Genomic DNA, 25,218 nt, shown 5'->3' on the forward strand with positions numbered 1-25,218 from the left:
AGACTAGCCATGGTGGAGCTTTTCAATATGCACACAAGATGAAATGTAATGTGATTTTAGTGAGTGAATGCATTAATATAATAATTTAACATGAATATCTAAAATGCACATTTTAATGAGACATTGTGCAAAACGTGTATGGTAATTTGACTCACGTTTCTTCTCGGCGTCCTGCAAATACCATCATCTGTACTGTGTGTAATGTGTACACTGATATTAACAACGTCTTGTATTGAAGTGAATCCAGAAGCCAGCCAGTTTACAAGGAACAGGTTCATACTTTAATAAAAGGGTACTTTCCCTTGGCACAGATCTGCTATCAAATAAATAAAGCAATTAATCAAATACAATCTAATATAAACTAAACAAAGGCATGAAAAAAACATTAGGAGGGAAGGGGAAGGGGGCAACTAGGGCTAAAGAAGTTTACAACAAACACCAAGTGAAAGTGTGTCTGTGTGTGTGAAGAGAAGACAGATTATTACTCCTCCCTGCTAAGTGGGATTGGCGTGGCGGATACTAGCTGATAGTAGGCAAGTGAGATAGCTTGACAGTTATTTCATTATAAATAAGCCTTATATTCTTTCTACATGACACTGGTTTAACCTTTCTGCAGTCCACTATATACATCAGATTTAAACAAAAATGTTGATACATGATCTTACAGAGCAGATTAGTGGTGCATTAGATACTGTGTTAACATGGAGAAGTGACTCCGACTACTGAGAGTCTTCAAGAACAGGACAGAGGATGGTTCATTTAAAACAGTGACATGATTTTAAAATGTTAGTTCTGGACAGAGGCGTTCATAATTTAAAATAAAAATGTTGCACCCACGCTCAAACAATAGCCTGCCAAACAAAATAATATTAAAAAAATTCATTCTGGTGGATTTAGTGGGGTAGTTGTGGAGTTGAACAACACCTGAAGATGACCTGACTTGCTCATATAGATGTACTGCCATGGTAGGATAAATGACAGAAGAGGGACAGCGACAGTGCTCGGTTAAAGAATGAGGTTTTGAGAACACAGGGTTTGTAAATGAGGTTTTCTCCTTCTAAGAAAGTCTATGCCACAAAACAGAAAAATAACAGCTTTCCCAACCCGTAACAAATGCTGTCCTCGCTCAAGAACCTTCGAGATTTCTGGTGTGAGTTCAGGTAAGTCTATGAATGTGAAGTAGGGCGCTCAAAGAATTAAATAAAATAGGGAGTTCAGCGTGTGTTTAGAAAAACTCTCTCTGGGTAAAAAGAAGTTTAAAAATTGCAACCTGGCTGTGGGTCTGACTCACCCAAATTCCTTCTGAAGCCGTGTCAAATCAGACCACCCTGCAGGACGAACAGTCGCCTGCTTGCTGTCCGTTAGTACAACAAGACGGCCATTTTCACACTGCTTACATTCGGAGACTAGTATTGACGCTGTTTTGGGTGAGGTGAAAGCGCTGACAAAGAAGGTACAGTGTTAGGTGAGGAAGCTGAGGTATGGAGCGCAGCTGTGACCCTCGTCTGGGAATGAGGCCGTTTTCACCAGCGGGTCCTACAAGATCACCATCTGACTGGTGCCTCTGGTTAAGGATGGCCTGCAACTGTGAGAGGAGGACAAGACTGACATACACTGCATTCCTGCTCATCATAAACACACACACACACCCTCATGGGAGACCAACACAATCAAACAAAGTGGATGTAGTTTGAGCAATTGTTGGCCGTGGGGTCTGGGTCTCACAAACCATGTGTTGACAGCTCACTTCCTCTGCATGTACTGCCCTTGAGCAGGACATTTAAACCCTCATAGAACACTGTTTAGTTACACAAGGGCAGGTTGCTTATCAAGGAATTTACCAAGAACAAAGGTTATTAATGCTGTCACACGGCAGCTCTGAGCTCACTGCTCTCATTGGCTCGGGGGTCAATAGGTAAAGGTAAGTGTACTGAAGCCATCGGCATCTGTAGGCAACACCTACAGAACATCATGGGACAGGATGGACACACAGTCCCTGGTGCTGGCAGGACAGCAGAAGTGATCGATGAGTTATGGGTGCAGTGGAGACTGTGGGCCGGGCCCAGTGTTATCCAGCACCAGAGGAATGAGACAGCTGAAAGCCCTCACCCCGCCACACCACAAACAGAGCCTTGTTGGCTGAGCGCTCAGGCCACATGGCGGCACAGTGAAAGACCTGCTGACAGCTGGGGGACAGGAAGATGCCATGGAAACAGAGGGAGCAGACGTGTGACCCCAGGGCAGGACGACAAAGCTGCTACTAGTTAGAAGGGAACACTATTCTGAAAGTTCAAAAACTAAAAACCATAAAGAAAACCATGGCACAGGACAACGACTAGGTGTGAATACAAGTAACTGTTGAAAGCTGAAAAATGTTCGAAGCTCAATAATTACATGCATGGCCAGCATAACATTTCCCTGCATGAACAAAAGCCACCTGAAAGGTCAAACTCCACACTGATGAATGAATGCACCAACCTCTAATTGGCCAAATACGAAAACATTTCTACTGATATGCCAAAAGACTTGAGCCAGAACTGGTGAACTCTACTGCTCTGATGTCAAGATCACACCATCACAGCTTTGTTTTTAATGGTATCATGGGACTGACACCATGTGATTCAACTGCTAAAATTTTGGACATTTAAAAGGGGGAAAAACACAGCTCTTGGTACAAACACTGCCGGGATTCAGGAGCATAACAAGAGCTTTATACGGGAATCCGAAAACAAAATAATTAACTGGTGAACCAATGTTCCATTAATGTTTGCTTGTAAAGTGAAGATGAGCTACTGAACAGCACTGTTGAGAGTTGAGATTTTAGTTATTCAGCCATAATTACTAGGTCACAGTTCAGTGATAAACAGAGGATGAAGGAGTGCGATACGGGGTTACTGATAGAGTCGTACATATTGTGGTAAAAATGAGGCTCCTAGTGGTCTTAATAAAAATGCAGTTGTGAAGGAAAACAAACATAACAGCTTCTTCAGAGAGTGAATACAAAGATATCACATTATCAATAAAGCTTATAAAATTGATAACAATATATACCTTATGTACAGCAAATGTTAGTTCATAAATGTAAGGAGCTTTTCGACATTTCAGTACTGCAGATTGTGACACGATTTCTCATCTTTCAAAAAAGTTTTGAAGTAATTTGAAAATAACCTCTGAATGCTTATTCAAAATCACCATTACAACAATTAGGATAAAATTAGAGGTAGCAGCGGATTTGGGATCTCTCTTCTTCTTTTGTTACTTTACAACATTTCAACATTTTCCTTCCCACTTTTGCTCAGGGGGTATTGCGTGCTTAAATCAGAATCTTCGTTTTCATCTTCAAAAACCCGCTTGACAGCCTGCTTTAAATACTCACGCACCCATGAGCGCACTTCGAGTGGTTTTCTACAGACACCAGTGTCGTGACACTCAGACACACATACTCACTCACACTTTTGCTATACTCACACATTCACACAATGTTTGACACACACATACACACTACGCCCTGCTCTCCTATCACCAAGTTCCTTCATATATGTTTATCTTTACATCACAGTCTTTCTCCCTCTTGTCCTTCCTTCTCCATATAAACCTTTTGGCTTAGTGGTCTGGAAGGGTTGTGGTGCTGGTTTGGAGACATATAGTTCATCAGGTGGAGGATCACTGTGCTGGGGGGAAAGGAACATCTGATTTATTTATTAAAACGGTCCCTCTGTGCCTCCTCTCGAGCCCCAATGTGATCCTCAGTCCTGTACCGCTGTACTGTGGCTCTGAATCACTGTCCTGCTGCATACCCAAGCTTTTGTATGTCTGACCAACCTCTTTATAACACTGTTTAATAACATCTCAGCACTGGGACACCCTTCCCATTATCCTCCTCTCTTTCCCATGTCCTGTATCCACTACAATGCCACTGCAGGGCTAACTGCACAGTTTTTAAGGAGCTGGCTCCCTGCAGTCAGTGTCTGCTGGCCTGACTGGGGTTTGCGGGGCTGCAGGAGTGTTGAGCTGTCCCAGGCAGGGTGGAAATTCAGGACTGGTAAAAGTGGTGGTAGTGGTGATGATGTTCATGGTGATGGTGATGCTCATGCCGTTGCACCACTTGGGCCAGCCCCCCCTCATAGAGCAGCACGCTGGGCAGGTCTCTCACTTGCTCTTTCTCCACCACTGGTCCTGGAGCTGCCAGAGAGCCTAAAGCCCGATAGGCCTGGCTCTCCTTGGACCGCTGCTTGTGTTTGCGGTAGGGGGCTGCGGACTGATGAGGAGGGGTCTGGCTAACTAGGACAGGAGGAGGGGGGACCCCTCGGCTCCTCATCACCCTGCCACTGATCTGTGCAGGAGGTGTGCGGCTGTGGGTCTTAGGAGAACGGAGGGCATGCTTCCCTGAGTCTTGGCCTCTCGGCCGGGCGGGGTGGAGGCTGTCTGGAGCAACAGTGTCCACAACAGTCTGCAGGCGGCGATGGTGGGAATGGGAGTGTCCATTTTCTGGTTCATGGGAGCGAGAACGAGTCTGGTTGGACGACCGGGTCTGAGGCTCTGCTTTTGTTGGCTCTGCAGTGGGAGCTGTGAGAGAGGGAGACATTTGTTTACTTTAAACAACTGCAAACAAACAAGGCTGTCACAGAGCTGGTGTCCACTGTCAAGATCTATTACATAGGTACTCAAAATCCAAACCAAGAAAAAACTGGGGCAACCTGATGACAGAGTGGATACACCACACACCACATGGATTAAAATGCTCTTAGCAGCTGAGCCTCAGGCTTGCTGTAAGGAACTCCACTGCTCACTTTCCTCAGATTTCCTGTCTATCTTTACGGTGCTATCTAAATAAAGGCAAAATGCCAAGAAAATCATTTAAAGAGCAGAGAAAAATAGACCATGATGTGCAAATTACTGTGTGAACAGCTCTCTAATAAAGTTCTACTCAAAAGCTACATGATCCGATTCTGGCAGCCTCATTTCAGGATCTTTCTCTGAGCAGATAACCCTGACAGAGCAGATCTCTGTTAGCACTTCCCTGACAAAACCAACATTAAAATAATAGCATGTCATCACTGACCATCAGATCAAGGCGGCTGCTCATTAGACCTAATATTTCACTTCACAGTAGCCCGTTCTGTTGATGGGCTTTAGCCTTGAACACTTGATGTATTGTGCTTGCCTGAGCCCAGATGTTTGTACTGGCGAGGAGCGCAGTGGGCTGGTAGTTCCACCTAATGGCTCCAAGCAGGTGCCGCAGTAATGAGGGCCCCTGGATACAGCTTCAAAGGGCCACGGTCTGTATTTCTCCCTCCCCTCTCCCCCTCTCTGGCCTCGGTCCACTCACCGGCTCCGAAGCGGGATGTGTAGTTTTCAATGCCTGCCAGGTCCAAGTAGTGGTTCCTGCGTTCCAGGTTCTCATCCACACAGTGGCGCTGGCAGCCAGGCTGGGTGTGGTGGTCACTGTGGTGGCGCCTGCGGACACAAGCGGCACTTCTCATTAGGTAGCAGTTTGGGCCAGTGAGGTTCACTATGGTAGTGTTTGGAGAAAGTAAAACAAGTGTTCCTTATGATCAGGCAGTGGCAGAGTAATTGTTAGAGGAGTGAGATTGTGATTGGAAAATCACAGGCTTGAAGCACAACTTGGGAGTACTTCAAGAGCACAGTGAGAGAGCTGAATCTCTGCTGACTCTCTCCCCTGTTTGCTCCTCGTTAGTGCAGTGGAGGTAAATTTGAGCAAAATTAATTAAAGGGTAAAAGACTATTGCACAACCCAAGTGTGAATTCATCCTTTAACAACCACTGCCACCGACACATTTTATGGGAAAGTTAGCTTTTCTGTTTCAAGAAGTGGATGGAAGCAATAGAGACTGAAATGTGCAGGGGAGGTGGGCTTACCTTAGGAGTGCTCGAGACTTCTTGTCTGCACTCTTGGGGTCTTCGATGCACTTGTCATTTTTCTCTCTGGGGTGGGGCATGTCTGTGTATGTGTGAAAGACAGGAGGCTATTATCAAAGAGAGCAACACAGAGCAACCACACACACACACACACACACACACACACACACACACACACACACACACACACACACACACACACACACAAAGACACACGACAACAGTCACACAAGCCTCAGAAGAAAGCAACCTTTGTTTTGGCGTTTTACTTTGAAGATCTATAGAAAAGGAAAAACAACAATGCTTCATTTATTCTATTTTCAACTCTCAGCCTCTTATAAGTCGTGGAATGAAATAAAAAACATGCAGACTTCAGAAATAGTTTATTAAGGACGTGAGATCTGATGCAGTTTGAAATTAGCATGAAGGCAACCGGCAATATTTTCAAAGCTTGCTCTGTCTGAATCTCTTGACAGATATTTATAGCCGAAACAATAGGACGCAAGCACACAGGAATATATACTTTTTGAGATATTTTTTCCTGACTACTTGTTTACCAAGTCGTCAGTGAGAAAAGTTAAGTTGAACGCAGCTATATTTTCCCGGCAGCTCTGAGAAGGGGGGACGAAGAGAGTAGAGGGGAAAAAAGGGAACTTTGGAGAAAAGAAAAATGGCTCTGGTTATCAAAAGGACTCGGCACATCTCTTAAGGTTTCTTTCAGAGTATTTGAAGGCACTGAGGGAGGGGGCCCTCTCTTGGCTCTGTCACTCCCCCCATCATTAAAAATGAACCCCATTGAGTGGGAGAGATGGAGCGACGCCGAGACTGCGAGGAACAAAGCTCTGACAGGCCTGAAGGAGCCGCCTTTCTGCATGACAACAAACACATCTCTGGGTGAGCTGACAGCAGGCAACACAAGGGGGACCTCAAAATGCCCTTTCTTCTCCTTCACTCCCACCCACCGTGTTAACGCAAGCTTTACCTGCCGCACCCTGTGTACAGCTCCTCCACCGCTGGCTGGAGTCAGGAGCCACAGAGAGTTTGACCCGCAATGTCTTGCTGCTGCCAGGAGAATGGTTGACAGAAGCGTCTACAACCTCATAGATGGTGTGGAGCAGGCTGGTGATGTCCTGCAAGAAAGAGTAGGAGAGGATGTGTTACATCTGATCTGTAAGAACTGATTGCATATATATATATATATATATATATATATATATTTTAAATCTTGCGGATTCTTATTGAAACTGATGCAGAGAGATTTTCAGTGCACATATCTGACAGGAAAAAAATCAAGAGAAAAGTAGCATGGGAGACTATTGAGACTACGACTGCGCTACGAATCCAAGAATCTGTGGCTTTATGCATTAAAACCATGCATGATAAATCTCATGCTAGCTAGGAATTTTCGAGAAGTGACTTAGACAACAGCGAACAGAGAAAAACTCTGACATCAGTTGTTTCAGCTTTCCAAGTGTAGCGATCAGGCAGGGTGTAAAGACAAGTTATAAATTCATAAAAACAAACGTCTTGGCAGTAGCAGAGGAGGCTGACTTAGCTGTCAGGCTTGATATGTGTCATGATACAGCTAGGAGCGCCACACTTTCCCCATCTAATTCCCAAAAGTCTTTTAAATGGCTGAAATTACATCTGCATAGGGACCAACATCTGCACACACTTTCAAATAAATGGGACATGAGCATGTGTACATGACCTCAAACTCAAAGTGTGTATTGTACAGTACATTGTGTCATTCAGCTTAAGGTTATTATAAGACCTCGACCTGATATAACAATTGATTACCAACAAACAGCAATAAACACAGAGAAATATAAAACAATTGTACCAACAGCTCCAAATTAAAAATTTTCACTTTAGAAATGAGGTAAGTGACCACATTTGAACTCCCAAAATTTCCATAAAAAAGCACAGTCTCTTGTGGCTGTTAAGAAGCTATATTTTGCACTGATGAGTGTTTTTATGCAGCGTAATGAGCTAATGACTCCCTCTTGGGTGTTAGCAACTGTGTCGGATCTTTTCACAGCAATCCAAATTTTAATTGTCCATAAAAAGTTCATCTGGTATGGATGTGAAATGAACTGACTCATGACGTACAATGCATCTCAAATGTCTTCAGTGTTTTAATTTAGGAAGTAAAACAGCTTTACCATAAGAGCTGCTTTGACAGAACTGCTCAGAATTAAGTTTGTGCTGCATAAAGAATGCAACAGCATGATTTTTGCTCAGTATGACTCATAAAAAGGACTATTATGAATTCTTAAGGGACCGGCTCCACATACTAGTTTCAAACATAGACGAACAGTCACAAAAATAAAATAAAAATAAAGTAAAATAAAAGCTTCCTGTGTCATTTTTGGTTTCCTTCTCTTTTTTATTTGTGTGAAGGGATTAAAAAAAAGAGCTGGAGAAGAAAGCTTTTCTTTCCCCCTCCAAGCCGCTGCCTGCCGTCTCATGAGCCATGGAGCCACAGGCAATGCCAAAAAAACTGCACAGCCAACCACACAGAGGACAGCTCCAGTCTCTTTGCGCTGTTTCAAGTTGTTCTCAAAAAACACGGGCCTTTCTGGATGTTCTCTCAGATCTGTACCAGGCAGACGCAAGCCACAAGGTGCCTCACAGGAGCGGAAACACACAGATTTGGTTCTTAGGAGTAAGACTGGATGTGGAGGCTTCTTCTTTCCTCACTTTCCTTTTGGGTGTGGTGACACCAGAAGAAGTGAACAGGGAAGTTACTGATTCTACTCCAGGCTAAGGTGGGATGCAGTTTTGGATGAGTAAATCTCCTGGCCAGTCATTTTCTGTGGTAATCACTTAAAATCCAAGTTTCTTTCATATTGCATCATTTGTGTTCATGCAATGAAAATGTAAAGAAAAATGCCAAAATGAGTAAGTGAGCTACACTTTTTTTGGCATGTTCATCATATACATTTATTCAGTAATTACACACATTTCTGCTCAGAACAGAATATCTTTACCTCTCTGGTAACTTTGCCGTTGTTGTCAAAGTCGTAGAGGGTGAAGGTCCACTCCTGCCTGTTATCCTCCTCCACAGACACAGCACACTCCAACTCCTGAAACGGCACAGCATTGAACTGAATACAGTGTGTATGTGAGTGTGCATTTGTGTGTGTCCTGCCACTGCCCTAGTTTCATCCAGAGGGGGAAGTAATAAACGTCCCGTTCTGTGTTGACACTCACTTCAAACTGGAGCTGTTTCTGTGGCCCTGCGGGAGATTGGCTGCCCCTCTCCTGCATCTTCTCCTCTACACAGCAGCTGTCTGTCTTCTCCGGGGGTAAAGCCACTGCAATGACACACACACACGAGCACAAAGATAAAAGAGAGAGCCTGAGGATGAGACGTTGGGTGCAGTCATAACCTGAGGATATGTCGTCGCCTTAAAGTGTTCCTTGTAAGCTCCTACTTCCTTGTTTGGCAGCCGCAATTAAGATGTGTCACACATTCAAGTGCTCCTGGTTGCAAATAAAGTTACACTGCCAAAGTCCTCACAGTTTTGGTCTCACTGCTTGTATTCTGAAATTGTATTCTTATATTTATGCTATCCTGTTTAATAGCAGTGGTATATTACACAGGCAGCTTTGATGGGCTTAGCATGAGTAATACATACACAGTATCTCCAACTCACAAATCAGAGGTCGTTATCTAGATTTTGTTAGGCTGCTCGCTTGCACTGAATTTGTAGGCTGCATCTACTGTATTTGTGATCACTCTCAAAGGCAAAAATCAAAGCACAGTTTGGTTCTCACAGTTCAAAAATGTTCTTTGGAACATTTCATGTTAGCAATCAGAGAAAACCGATCCATGACAGTGTGAGGTCAAGTCACAAGAGAGTTAAAAAACCAAGAAACTGATTCTTTTCTTCTTTGTAGACATTTTGAGGAGCTTCCACCAGTACTGAAATACACATGCGGTACCAGAATTGAGAAATGGTTCTCTAATTACACTTTCGAATCTGCATCTTGGTTTTGCAATGTTTCATGTTAGGTAACAAGTTCATTGTTTCATCATTTCGGAAACCAGAAATCCTGTAGAATCAGAACAGTAATATCAAGGCTGCAGCTGGAATCCATAATGTCAACCCAACACAAAAAGAAGAGATGTGGAAACTGACAGCCCTAAATCTCCAGTGGCAAAAGCTCTTCCATCACCCACACACATGGTAATGGTGTTTCAGTTCTTAGTTGGAGTATATATATCCCAATGGGCTTACACTGAAAGGGAATGTCAAACATGAAACCGAATGGCATAACATGCCTAAAACATGATAGAATATGGCAATTGGCATTCAAATATAAATGGTGGAACTAAAACAGCGTGTGAACATCAAAAGGTCTATAGGAGGCCCTTGAGTCCCTGGCTCACTGCCGCAGAGCTCATCATTTTATTGGAATGACATTCACCGTATATTACTATCCAGATTTACAGTACAGCCAGGCAGTCCGCAGGGAATACTTAACTGTCACATGCACTTTACCAGTTAAACTGACAGCCAGACCCACCTGTGTAGGTTTCCCTTATCACAGAAGTCAGTGATGGTTTCACTGTACTACGCCGTACGAAACACAGATTTTTGTAAGCAGGATTTAAAGGGAGAACATCTTGGTGATATAAGCTGTCAGACCTTAATAATTCTCCAACCCCAAATCAGCGAGCCGAGGAAAGACCTCTGTGTGCTGATGTGAATGTATCAGACTCCACGACATAAGCATAGTTACTCTATTGAGCGATGCAAAAGGGTCACAAAGGCTAGACAAAATAACCAAACTTCACTAATACAATCACAGTAATGCAAGTAAGAAATTTGTGTGTCACCTGTATTTTAATGTCTAAAGCAGCTGTTGATTCAAGATGTCTGAGATCACAGTCAAAGGTGGTGGATTTTTTGGACTACACTACAAGGGTGCCCACCCTGGTAGCGCAAAAATAGTGCGACTGTCGCTGTCTTGTTCAATGTTTTAGTTTCACTGTTGGATGTTTGCCCAGATGTAATGCTACCGGATATCCTTCTCTGCTTTGAAATCCAGCATTTGTTTGACACATGAGACCACAGAGACACACAACATGTAACTGAGATTTGGGAGGCGTACGTGTCGGCTCCTTTACAAGTCTCTATGAGTTACAGTTACCCAGACACATCCTTGCTTCATCCTCATAGATGTCTGTGTGTATTTTTGGCGGCAGCTTGTTGTGGCCTTTAGTTAGAAACAGACACTGTGTGGCTTCACCTCTGGTCATTTAGTCCCCCTCCTCGACCAATCACAGTTCGCTCATAAAGCAGCACAGACCACACCCTTCTCTCCACCCCCCACCCCATCTCCGTTTCTCTCTCCTCCCGCCACACTTTGAAGTTCCATTCTCAAACCTTTTGGAAGAGGATCAGACCGGCTGTAAAACAGAATCACTAATTAATTAAGCCAAGTCAAATCTGAAACACTGTTTGTTTGCTCGCCAACGGAGCAGACACAACAGCCCAATTTCTTTCCTCCTGATCCAAAGCAGATCAAAGCAGACCTGTCTCATCCCTGGGTAGGGGAAAATGCCAGAAATGAAAGGCATCATCCCAGGGAGCTTTTACCAACTTTTTGGAGAGGAGCAGCATTTGGGGTCCTGCTGTTTGATCATCTGAGGTGCTCAAAGGGAACATTGTGTGCGAGGGCAAATCTGTTCCGTAGCAGGCTCAATATGGTGGTGAGATGCTTATCTTGGAGCTAATGAAATGCCGGGAGGAGTAACAGTAATCTGCTATCACCCTCCTCCCCCCTCTGACCCCCTCCCCATCACAGACATAAGCCGGCTCTTTATGAGTGAAGCTGCCGCCAGGGGATTGGCTGCACATCAGATCTGAGGGGCAAGACGAGGGCAGCCGAGGCTGGCACTCTCCATGCCAAGCCTGTTCCAGCAGCTCTGCTAAGCACGTGCATGCATACACTTTATATACACACACACACAAAAATACAGGCAGGTTGGGAAAGCTGCCACACACCGCGAGCAATCACACCCGGCTTAGCTAGGATACTGTATTACACATAACTGGGCCTGTCCCCCCTCGTATAGGCAGGCAACAGAGTGCTGAGTCCTGGGGCGATTCTGGGTTGACTAGGATGAGATGGTCATTTTGAGAAAGATAGTTTGTTCACAATTAAAAAGCATGCGCTAATCCAGCAGTTTAGTTTAGTTACTTATGACCAACATTACCTGCCGGGCAGCCCACATATGAATAAGCAATACACTTGTAGTCTGAAAGAAGGTGCTATTAAACGGGACCCTCATCCCTAGTGAACAAAAGGTTTAAAGAGTCTAATAAAAAGCCTGTGTAGGCTACTCTTCTTGCATGCCAGCTGTACTGATGGAAAGCATCCTTAAGATACTTTCATCATTGAACCCTTCTTCCCTCCTTTGCAAATTTTGCAAAAGTTCTTTTTTAATCCCCTCAAAACTTTCTTTGGACGTGCTTACTTATCCTCAGACGAAAGAAGTCTTTCATGTGCATTGGTTGTCATATTGTGTCTGCTCTTTCTGTTTTCTCTCTGATTTTTACTTTACTCTGGTTTGTGAGATCTATGGACAACAGATTTGATCCTTGAACTAAATGTAGTCCATGCTGCTGACGTCATAAATCCTCCACAGCTGTCTTTGTTTGGGATTTAATGTGGCTGAGGAGGTAAAAAACATGTCTTGCTATGTGAACATGAAGACAGTTTATTCCAAACTGAAACAAAGAACAGCTTAAATATCAAATTATATTCATTGGAGGATGCAAAAATATTAAACACGTTAAACAATTTCAGCAATCCATGCTACAATCAACTTAATCGAACTGAGACTTAAATTTACCTTTTAAAAATTCTGACACTGATATTCTCAAGCAAAACACCTCCCTTTCCTCGATGAAATATGAACATGAAAAGTAATATTTTTTGATGTCACTATTATGGAAATATTCACACATAAACTGGAGTCTTCTATTACAGCAAGTTATTTAGCTCTTTGCCTGTTAATCATAGTGAATGAACGGAGCAGCTTACTCTAATTAGCAACATCTGTCTTGAAGGGAGGACAAGTCTGGCCCAGACTCAGGTCCAGCCCAAGGACTAAAAATCATTTTAAACTCTGTTAATCAGTCACATTATCTTTTGTCTCTCTGTTGTCGTCCAGCGAGGTTGAACTGAAATAAAAGTGAATTTTCTGCTTCCGAATTCTGGGCTGGTCTTGCTCAACTCCGTATTTTTGCCTGCACCTCACGTTCAATCCTGTCTTTAAATGGGAGGGAGAGACTTTCTCCTCCCAGAGCTCTTAATCCAGGATCACATCACATCAGGGAAAAAACATGGAGGAATGGAGGCACTTTGCAAAGCACCACTGGGGAGGGGCGGGCAAGAGATGAAGGAGGTGGAGAGGCTGGAGGGAACGTAAAGGGGACCTCATCAGCACATTGCTGGGGCTTAGACAATGGGTGTGGAGCACAGGGGAAAGGATGAACCACTGATTCAGAGAGCCACAAAAGTACTTGAAGGGCAATTCCAACTCGTGTTTTGGCAGATTTTGATTCAAATCAAACACTAGACCAGCCAATTCCACCAGACAAAAGGGAACAAAATCTGAGAAATGAGCTGGAGTAGGATATGACAATGAAGAGTACACGACCTACCTTCTAAACGATAGTGTTCGTCACCAATCCCCTCGGCACATGCTTCATCAATGGAGTTCTGAAAAGGGAAAAAGAGAGAGAAGACGTAAATCACTGTCACATAAAGGAGAAGTCATCATATTTTTGTCACATAAAAACAAACATCTTTAACGGTGCAAATCCACACCACAGCTTTCCAGCATAGAGTGACATGCCCGAATCGAAATTACAGCGTTTATATATCTATATATGAACAAAGTTTGACAACTGTGTGCTGAGCTTAAACAGTAGCGGAAAGTTTAAGAGGATGGTAATTGCAGGACTGAAACAAACTCAGCACAAGACTGGCAGTCAGATTTGAGACTATGAAAGAAGTATCTAAATCACTGCTGTCGGCCCTGCAGTGGATTCTGAGAAAGAGCGGTGGCACTAGGGCTATTTCAGTGGCGGACTATCGTTGGCTTGTTTTTATCCAAAGCCGTTTTCACTCAGGACCCCTCTCCTGGCAGCTCTGTCTGTTAGTGCATACCACAGAGACTGGAGGGACATGTGATCCCCAGGCATCGCTATGGAAAAAGCCTGGCTCAGGTGTCTAATTGGCATTACATTCATCTGGCTAAAAAAACCTTTGCTCACAAGTTGACAAATACATGCACATGCACAAATCTGTGTTTAAAAATGCTAACAAACACGCTTACATTCAAAGACCCACAAATTTTGCACAAAATGTTGTATTGAAATGACGCCAACAGACTTATCACTGGTGAACCCTGATAAATGTCTTCTCGGCTGTCCGTGTAAAAAATGCATGCATGTTTATAGTATATATGCTGTTGTGTTCATAAATGTGTACGCGTCAGAAGCAAGACTGTGACAGCGTGAGAAGGGATTTCTGTGTAATCCAGAGAGGTAGAAGGTCAGATAGTGTGATCCTGCCCCCTTCAGTCTAGTGCTGGTCAGCCTGCAGCGCTGTGGGTGGCCTTAGGAAGAGAATACAGCAAACCACAGGACTCAGACTGATACACTGATACCCGAAGCAGGAACCCGAGATAAACCTATGTTTGTTGTTGGTATGAGTAAGTCAACACACATTTCAATATGGCTTTATGTATTAAACACCCTTTTCCTGCTCAGCTCTGGTGGTGAAATAGGTCATCTTTTTTTAAGGTTAGATAGAAAGATGTTTAGAAAAAAATACATAAAAAAGCTAACAAAACTGTAAAATTGCAAACAAAAGTACATTTTCCAGGCATGAACTTACATGCTTCAAACAACCTTTGAAGATAGTTGTTGAAATTGAACCTTATGTATAATTTATAAGATTGCATCAATTTTCCAAGAAGAACCTCTTTAGCACATTTGCCAGCTAAACTGACCATTCAATTTGTCAATGAATTCACATTAAACTGAGGCCAGCTGCTCCCACAAGTCTGGCATTTGTAGCATTTGTTGTCACGTTTCTGTGTAGCAGCGATATCCTGATCTGAGTTCTGCCTTTCACCTTATATTTTTCAACGTAAACAAACATACACTGATTGGAATATAGGCTAAAGACAATATTGTTTTATTGGGATTTTGCTGTAAAGGTTTTGGCAAGCGACATCTAGAATTAATAAACCATTATGGGTTTGCTTATATTTAATTGTACAGTAATAGTTTCCTATTTGTTATTGGATGTTTTAGTTTCTTTAGTCACGCTACGACTTTAGAAAGCTTTAAACCTTTCACAGGTTAAGAAGTGGCTGTCATTGTTAGCAGAAACTCCAGTTTGTAGTGCAGTTACACATACTTCACTGCTAAACCATAACATTCAACAGAATAACAATACATAATTACTGGGTATAGTTACTCTGAAAGTAATTTTGATGTCTCTTTTGCCAACACACACACACACACACACACACACACACACACACACACACACACACACACACACAACTTTTCCAGCTCATGTTCAACAAAGATCAGAAGGATGGTCATGTAGGAGAGTTGGCTGATTTGTGTTGACCCATTCAGAGAGATAGCGGACGTCACTCAGTCACTGTAAATCAGTGGTAACACTGACCTCTGTCTCCACTGATCCCCACAAAAATAAAATCACTCCACAATAAACATTCCTTTGATTCCTTGCACACTAAAAACATGCACACACACACGCACACACACACATACGGCATCTTGAATGTGTTTCAGTTTTTTGATGAATGATCCAAAATTATTCAGGGGTTAGCCAAGAACATGAGCAAAAGGAGGGAGAGGAATGTACTAATTGGTTGTTGTCTGTTGTGATGGATGAGATTCGTATTATTAGTATGGCGGGTTTTAACTAGGATTTGTTCTGGCCAGTGTGAAGAAAAAAATCTTTTTTTTTAACCTTACACTCATGTACAAACAAACACACATGCAGTTCTTCCTCTTCTGAAGGAAAGTCTCCTACCACCAAAAAGAAATGGATATACAAGAGAGAAGAAACAATAATTTTCCAAAGGGAACACAAAACCCTTTACATTATTTATCATTCTTCATTATAACATTTCTGCCTTTCTTTGCCATGTGACGGGTCAATCATTATTTCTGACAGTTCTCTTCACAGACAGATTAAAAAAACAAAAACTTAAACTTCTGTAATGACGACGTTTAAATTCTAAACCTTTTGTCGAAAACCGCTTCCCTTTCAAGCACAGCCCCCTTGTTCCTGGCTTTGGCAGTGATTGATCAAACCATCAAACACCATGCAAATGTTCTAAAAATAAACTGTGTTTGCTTCTAGGTTTCCTGCTTTCACACCAACCAGTTGGTCACGAGAACAATGAAATGAATTTTTGTCAACTTCAGAAAATGGGAGGTTTTAAAAACAGAAGTAACAGTATTGTTAGACTGACTGGTCACACCTAAGAGAAAAAGATTAATGTCCTTAAGCTCGCCTACAAACAAGCTTTATGTCAGTCCTAAGGAACAACTAGCAGAACTCCCACTCCCCTTTCTGAGAGGGCCTGGCTCTTCTCATCAGCTAAACCCAAGAACCTCTATTCCTTCTTGTTTAGTTAGTAACTGCACTACCTTTTTTGTTACTCTATGGTCCAGTTCTATATTTGTGTAGGACATGAGTCACAAACTCCAGCAAAGTAAATTTCAGCTCTTAACACAGAATCTTTTACATATATGTATTTTACACAATAAATAATGTGTTAAAAAGCTGTCATATTATTTTCATTATACCAAACTAAAGGTGGCATAAAAAGTCAAATTGGACAGACTAAACAGACATCAAAAAACTGAATATCTTTTGGACAGGACAGAAATATAAATAAATTATAAATTATATTATTATATACATTGCAAGATGTAACAAGAATAACAGAGCAAGAAAGTAAGTCTGTTAAACCATGGACAAAAAACACTTTAAAAATTCCCTTTAGTTTCACAAGAAATGAAAAAGCTCAACATGGATCTGGCCAAACTGTGATCCCCCTCTAAAGTTATGTCTCAACTAATGAGATAAAGCTCAACTGATGCAATATTTACAAACACTTTGCGAGTCTGAATGGTCAGAGCTATCAATACAAAAATTATGTCTCATTAAATTCTCATACACATGGCACACATCAGCAATAATTCCAATAACAACATGTATGTATAAATGGTAACCAGAAAGAGTCACCGATCTTTTCTGGTCAAGCACGAGCCAGGGATGGACTTCTAAGGGACACTTTCTGATTCAAAGGTCACAGGTGAGTGCAGAGTGCGCTTCAATCAGGAGACGCCTTCACACACTGCCACCTTAAACAGTCAAAATGTCTTTAGTAAACATCCACAAAGCCAATACTGGCAGCGGTACTATGAATTCAACACTTGTAACTCTGCTGCACTCTGGGCGTTGCAGTGTTTGGTCATTTTGTTCCTGCTTGTTCTGACAACTTGGACCCAAACTGTTTGATGAAACCTGCAGCAGGAAATCATTTCCTTGTGCCTATGCAAGATTCAGTCAGAGGTGCAAGCTTCAGGGGACAAACAAGCATCTTTCTACTCCATTTGGGACTAGCTAAAACAATTTTCCAGACATGATGTTAAATGTTCTGTGGAATACAAAGCATTAAGCATATTGCTTTCAATAGCAGCCAGGTCCTTTGGAGCTTCTTCGGGGCCTTTAGGATAAGGAATTGTGTGGCCCCTGTGTGTTTTAAAGTTGTTCAGTCCCCTTCAGAGAAAGTGATTTATTACTGGACTGTAACACAGAACACAGTGTGCCGGCCCTATTACAACATTTCATGTACGTTGCTCGCTGGCCTCAAGGCTTGTTTGGTTTGGCCACTGGAAGTATTTGGCAAATCTCATCAATAGCACACTTTATAAATATGGATATGGATGGGCCAAAGACAGATGAGCATATTAAAAATAATAATATTTACTGAGCTAACATCATACACAGTGTTGTTTCTTTGGGACCACTCAACTCCCCTTACCATGGTGTACAAGGGATGTAGTAAATATTATAGTTAGGGATGTGAATTCAACATCAATCCTTTGATTTAAGGATGCTAACTAGTTCACTAATAATCACTACTGCTCCATTATAGTGTACCAGTTGTCTTCAAGTAGTTCAAAAGGAGGCACTGGAATTGCTGTACACTAGGCTTTAAAACAGGTTTTCACCTGTATGATTGGTAATTAAGATCAATTTTATTCCAAAAACAAAAAAATACAGATGAGCTATAAAGAGCTGACTTTATGTCCGGACAAGCACAGTATGAGGCCACAGTCTTGAGGAAATCAAATTAAAATGCCACAGTTCTATTAACATATTTTTCATTTTCATTTTGGCTCACTCTGAAAGGGTAGATTATACAAAGTCAAGATCCTCATTCTCGTCCACTGTGAAAATGGTATTTTCCCTTCATAACAGTAAGACATCTTAAGTGACCAAATTGATCTTTTGTTTGCTCACCTTGAATATAAATCAAGCTACATCAGCTGAGAGCATTCTGAACTAATGCAGTCTAGCATGTGGCTGAAAAGAGCACTTTGCTGGATAAAACATATTTAAAAAGGTCTAGAAAGCGCTTAAGCCATGTAACTTTGCATACATTGCAATGTTTTCATCTTACTCCCTTGGATAGAGTGAGAGTGACAGAGAAAGTGAGAAAGAGAGTGAGCGCATTCTGGCAAAGAACCAACTTGGTGAGTTAAGAGAGAAAGTCGCCTCTAGCGTCATCCTTACTCTGGCACTGGAGACACAGACCCACTGAGCCAATTTTTTTCAGTGAGTCTGTGTTTGAAGCAAAGGGGTACATTAAAGTGCAAGTAATATGTACTTGTATGTGATTGTGGGAAAGTCCCACAAGGCCTCCTGGTCTCTACGCTGTCTGCCTCCATGACCCACCACGCCGGCTGACAATTTATGCGGCCGACGACAGCTCTCCCTGATCGCGCGCCAGGGCTCAGTGGAGGCAGGCCTCTAGAGCAATGGCAGCACTACTGGCACTCCATCAAAACCCAGGAAAAATCTCATTAGGACTGCGGCTGGGTGCCTCCTGCTCCGTCCTCCACCCGGTGCAAGAAAACACCTTGAGGATTGCATCGTTCACAGCAGCAATGCCGACACGAAGTGGGAAGCGAGACACATGAACAGCCATTTAGGCAAATGGGTAAGGCAGACAGAGTGCCGCGGCAAGGCAGAACGTGGGAATAGCAGCGATGCTTCTCCAAGTACATGCTGCTTCCCCTGGGCCTTTCAAACAGACGATGGATGAAGTCGCTGACACTCACATAAAGGCAACCAAGCACTAAAGAGGGTGAAACAGAGCTTTACAGAAAATGAGAAGTGTTTGCTCTCACTTGTACCATATTCTCCACAGCATGTCCAGTGTCTGCACATACACATAAACCAACAACACGGTCTCACGGGGATTCGTGAAACTGTTACGTAAATTTTTTGTTTCTTTTTCGTGCGCACCAACACGATTTCATCATGTTTTTCGTGCCGCTCACCACGAAATGTTTTTCGTGTTGCTCACAACGAAACCCGCTGTGGTAATCACAGCTGAAAGTGGTTTATACCAGCGGATTCATGACGATCTAAGCTGTCCATCGGCGTATACTGCTTGTGTGATCGCGTTTGCGGCCGCCGGCCGCCGGACATTCTTTAAATTCCTATGCAAATTGGTAAGTGTACCACCGGGTTATGGTTAGGTTATGGTTAGGTTACGGTTAGGGTTATGGTTAGGGTTATGGTTAGGGACGATGTCATGCAAAATATAGCGTTGGATTCGCCATGGTTTTACATTAAAAATATAATACACACATTCGTTTGAAATACGTTCTGGGTGGCACGAAAAGTCCGCCGTTTAAAATACATTGGTGCGCATTTCGTGGTGAGCGGCACGAAAAACATGACGAAATCGTGTTGGTGCGCACGAAACCGAAACAAAAATTTACGTAACAGTTTCACGAATCCTCGTGAGATCGGGCTGAAACCAAAGACCTCAGGCAGTACTATAAAATACAAGGGCAACGCCAAACATTTGATGCCCCACTGTCATTGTACCAGGTGGGTAAAGATACACGGAATTTGTCATCATGTATTTGAGCTTTGTCTCATAAAAAAACATTTGGCAAATTAAATTATTTTGACTGTTTCCATCTAACTTGGAGAAAAGCCATTTGCTAAAGTTTGTAAATTACTAATGGAGAAAACAGCTGTACAGCATGGGAATTTTCAAAAGCTCCACTGCACACACACAGGCCCAATGTTGAAAACCAAGAAGTAAAACCACAAAAAAAAAAGACTCTTATTAGTTTTAGAGCTGCAAATTAGCTTATAGGTGTAGTGTTACTCACAGAAGATCTCAAGAGAGGAAATACCCATCCCCCTCACCGTCCTAAAAAGTAAACTGAGATACACTGGAGGCAATTTCAAAGGACTGAGCAGCACAACTCTTGGAATCTGGAGCAGTGCCTATCCTGCAATGAGTGGTAAGTGTGGTGGTGCCGCTAGAGGAGAAAAATGGACCACCAGTCATCATCAAACAGCAGTTTAGACCTTGGTCCAAGGTTCTCTTCCAGTTCTTTATGCCGTAGTACCCCTCACCTTCCAGCAACACTGAACCGCCTCATTCAAAGCACCACGTAGCGGTAAAACATGACGCCCCGAGATGGAGCCAAGACAGAGGGTGTTGATGTGAAGTAGTGAAGCGCTGCACTGCCTGTGAGTGAGGCTTCAAAGGGGATCGGTTTTCACACATGAAATAAAGATCTCAGATAATCATATAGCATAGCAAAGCTGACGTGAGACGGTCGCATTTATTGAGGGTGTGGAGATGGGGCAAATTTTCAGACAGCACCTACAGATGTAGAACCATGATAAATTAATGTCTCTGCATTTCTCTCAAGCGAAACAAGATAAATTAGTTTTTTCTTTCTTTTTTGTCGCTTTTTCTTTTTAAAAGAGATTATCACATTCATCAATGACATGATACACTGAGGAGAGCAGATGCTTGGTTCATCTTAAATGCCGGAGCTTTACAACAAACTGAGCAAATGTATAAAACTCACATCATGAGTAGTCTGTAAAGCCAAGAGGCAGTCATAGCGTCGCTGTTTTACAATGCAATTTTATGCCTTTGATAAGAAATTCAAAGCCTTTCCATAGGTCACAGATTTGAAGTCTTTTGATGCTATGCCTTTAACATGCACTCTTAACTAAACATAAGCTATCTGCTGGATGATTTTTTTTTATCTCAAACACCTTACAGTACTTGAAGTGTACATATGGGGGGGGGGGGGGGGGGTTCAGTTCAGTTACTACACAGTTACACAACATTACTGGCAGTTCAGAGTGCAACAAAAAATACAACAAGAGGTTTAATCAGATGGGAAAACTGTGAAAAGGGGGTTACAACACCAAAATTTAAACCACATGTAGGCCCCAAATCACTTCCAAGTTTTCTCTCCAGCATTTCAACCACTTTGTCCACCTTCAGTTTTTACTCACTTTAAAGAAAGAGCAACACTTTAATTGAGTGGATAGCAAACTGCATAAATGATTGTACAATTTTAAATCCTTAAACTGTATCAGTGAAAGAGAGCTAACGTGTAATTTGACGTCTCATAGTGAGCTTCAAAGACAGACACCTCTGCAGACTTGGTGGCCCCATGCCTGACACCACTCAGTCACAGCACACCCACCTCTCTTCCTGCACCCCAGGAAGGAAATTATAGCCACGGAGTTGGGATCCATCACCAGGCAGGTTGGAGGAAGGAGCTCTATGATTAAAGTGTGCATGGTCAGCAACACACAAAGCTGGAAGGGTTTGACGAGGCTGCACATGCCCAAAAGGCTTACCGTGTTAACTGTAGTTCATGACACAGGTCATGCAGAGATTCTCCACACACACACACACACACACACACACACACACACACACACACACACACACACACACACACACACACACTTCAGTGAGGCAGGAAAATCCCTGCGTATGGAGGTGGAGTGATTTACAAAGGTTTGTCCCAGTGTATATCGCACATTAAGTAAAATTATATGTATGTGTAAATTGACCCTATGACATTGCTTGATAAGAGGTTGCACAGACACGTGTCTAAGTGGTGAATGAGTGATTTCTTTGTACACGTGTTGTTTCCTCTCAGAGTACAATTGTTTTTTGTTTTTTACAAGACTAACAAATGCAGTGATTGGATGCCTTCCCTTTGTAGAGAGATAGTGCACAGCCACCAGTCATTTCTCCACGTCAGATTAACATTGCAAACACTGCTGGTCACATTACCTCACCCACATCAAAGGCTGCCTCCTGAAAGGCTCAGTAGAATATTAGCAGAGATTTACAGCCCTCATCTCTATGCTTCAGAAACATGCTGATCTGAAGTAATCTCCCTCCCCCTCTCGCTTTTTTGTGTTCTATGTGTGAAGTTGGCCAACACTTTAATGACCCATTTACTAAACTTTTACACCTACAAAGATAAGCTTTTACAACTCAGCCAGCCCCTCAGGCACTAAACCCTACCTGTTACTCAAGGTAACAGCCTTTATTAGCTTTTGAAAAATATGTAACCACAGCAATTAACATTTATCACACTGTTTATCAAAGTGATATCTCACCAGAGAGGAGGAGAGGAAGGACACAAGGTGTCAAGATCAGGAGTGTAACAGCATGATCAACCCTCTAGCAATTACAGAAACCCATCACTGAGAGTGCTTCCATTTCATTTTCTACAAAGAGAAAAATATTGAGAAAATTTTCCTTACATTCTCTAAAATCTATCTCTAAAAACTGACTACGAAATACGAAAACATTACCTCTGGCTTGCAAAATAGATAGCAATAGGTGCTGCAGCCCTGTAGTTGCAAATGTTGGGGTTTTTTTTTTCAGAATAAGTTAGAGCAGTGCTGTTACTACATAGTAATTATTGTCATTCTGAGTCTTCTTTTGCCGAATTGACTGCAGCTGAACTTCTAGGGATCAGTGCCCATAAACCACCAGTCACACACAGACATTAAGGTAACATGTGAACAGACAGCATGAGCAAAGCCTCTTCTGTTTTTGTGCGAAAGTTTCCCTGGGAGTGAGAAGTTTTAACAAGCAATCTGAGCTAGAGGTGAATCCTTAAAACATGTTCTCCACTAGCCAATGAACCCCACCTTGGGAACTTGCATTCCCAAATGGAAGCTATGGTTTGGAAAGGAATGGAGACGGCCTGTCGCTTGGCCTTGATTTACAGGTGGTCCCTGCCTGCCAAGAGCAACAAATCACAATATTATGGCCCTCTGAATTCAGACTAAAGCCTAGTTCCAAAGAATAAGGGAAAGAGAAAATGACACACCTCATCTCCAAAAGCTTGTGTGGTTAGTTTGGCAATTGGATATCTCTTGCTCGCTGAAGGAAATTAGTTCACTCTGGACCCTTTAAATCCTTTGACTAAAAGTGCAGAGTGGTCCTGCTAGAGTGACATGAGCTTACACAGTGCATGCACGTGTGTCAATCATTACTGCAAAATAGGATGGATTATACATTCAAGACAAATGGTTGGCAACATGCCTGCCCCCATGCTTAAGTGTCTGAGTGTAACAGTCAGTGTGCTACACTGTGTCTAGAGGGTCTCGGTAATTAGTCAAAGCTCTCTTTCAGGAAAGACAGTCCTCCAGTTGTCTGGGTGGCTTGAGACGCCAGTCTCAAGTGCTGCAAAGTGTGGGAGGAACAGGGTTTTAGTCAGGAAGTCTACCTCGAGGGCAGCAAGAAAGTGACAGTCACTGCAGCCTTTAACCAAAGCCAAATGAGAAGATACACCTCTACAACCCATGTCAGTGGCTACAGCTTGAGGATCGTGCAGAGTCTAAAATAGCAGAGATTCACACTAGAATTACTCATCCTTGATGCTTCCACACTGCACAGCAGTGTTTTGAAATTTTAAATTATTACACTTTCTAAACATTTCATCAATTTACAAGCAAATTTGTGATGTTTTTGAAGAAGACATCTCAGTTTAGAACCAGAGTTTTCTCTTTAATGTGGTATGCATTATCTGATCTACTACAAGTTAGAAATAAAAGTTGTAATGCACAAAATAGATGCTGTTTTTTGCTCAAATTATGATCTGATGTACCCAACCACTTTTGTACATTGTAAGGTTTGGGAATGAGTGCAGTCTGGGCTTAATCTAGCCACAATAAACATGAAAGCAAAGCTGTTGATGAAATGATAAAAAAATCTGATCTTTTTGATCAGATATCTACAATTTTTCCAAATGACAGTTGTCTGCAACATTTAGTCAAAGCCAGTTACTAAACTTTGTCGCTGCAATGTGGTAGGTGGCAGTCATGAAAACCTCTGACGTGTGCATGTTAGCCAGATGGGACTGACCTCAACACCAAGGTGGCCGAATTCTTCCTTTCTGTCTGTGCACGCACGTCTAAATGCTCACACACACAAGCACACATGCACGCACAGCATGTTTGGAGCAGACATCCTGCCAGCCACAAGCCACTACCTCAAAACATCCCTCATATCTGACCTTTTAACTGTGGACTTAAAATCTCTGTAATTACAGAGAGTGTTTCAACTTAGCAAGTAAACACAGCAGCAGAAATAGACACTTCAACTACTATATACAAGTGTGCTGGTGCCAGAGGCACATTTCTATTCATAGCTGACTGGAATTAGTGGCTTGTGTCACTGCTCACCATAATGAACTTGCAGTGGAGTAGGTTACACAGTTGCAGACAGCTAGCAAATTCTACTGCCAATTCTCATACATATATTCACACAGAGACACATAAGAACACATACAGAAGCAGAAAATAAACCAAAACTATATTTATGATAAAAGTCTTGGTACACGTTTTGTATCCACTCAGCCTCAGCCTCCAATGCTACATAATTACCTGGTTCCACAGCACAACTGTATTGTTTCTGGACAAAAATGAAATACTCTCACCATCAACAGAAAGAAAGGGCCAACAGCATTTATGACAGAAAAAAATTCTAAGTCATATTCACAACAGGAAAAAATCAGTGAAGGGAGAGGGATATAATGCTATGTGATGTGGCGTGTATGCTTCTGAAAAAGACACAAGGTTACAAAATGGACAGTGGGAGAGGAGAGATTTTATGATCAAATGCAGGAAACTATAGACTTATAAAACTTGTGTCCAAGGCTT

The 25,218-nt window shown here is 42.4% G+C and overlaps 1 protein-coding gene across 1 annotated transcript in view; it reads right to left on the reverse strand.

The window, feature by feature from the left end:
- Positions 1–258: 258 nt before the first annotated feature.
- nkd1 (NKD inhibitor of WNT signaling pathway 1) overlaps positions 259–25,218 on the reverse strand; it is a 32,759-nt gene continuing 7,799 nt past the window's right edge. The window contains exons 4-10 of the mRNA XM_022196795.2: positions 13,566–13,623; positions 9,097–9,200; positions 8,874–8,969; positions 6,863–7,010; positions 5,881–5,962; positions 5,330–5,457; positions 259–4,566 (exon numbers count right to left, since the gene is read on the reverse strand). Of these exons, the coding sequence (XP_022052487.2) occupies positions 4,034–4,566; positions 5,330–5,457; positions 5,881–5,962; positions 6,863–7,010; positions 8,874–8,969; positions 9,097–9,200; positions 13,566–13,623 (1,149 nt within the window). The 3' untranslated portion in view covers positions 259–4,033. The remainder of the gene's footprint in view (positions 4,567–5,329; positions 5,458–5,880; positions 5,963–6,862; positions 7,011–8,873; positions 8,970–9,096; positions 9,201–13,565; positions 13,624–25,218) is intronic.

This window comes from Acanthochromis polyacanthus, chromosome 2, assembly GCF_021347895.1.
Source record: "Acanthochromis polyacanthus isolate Apoly-LR-REF ecotype Palm Island chromosome 2, KAUST_Apoly_ChrSc, whole genome shotgun sequence".
NCBI classification, from domain to species: Eukaryota; Metazoa; Chordata; class Actinopteri; family Pomacentridae; genus Acanthochromis; species Acanthochromis polyacanthus.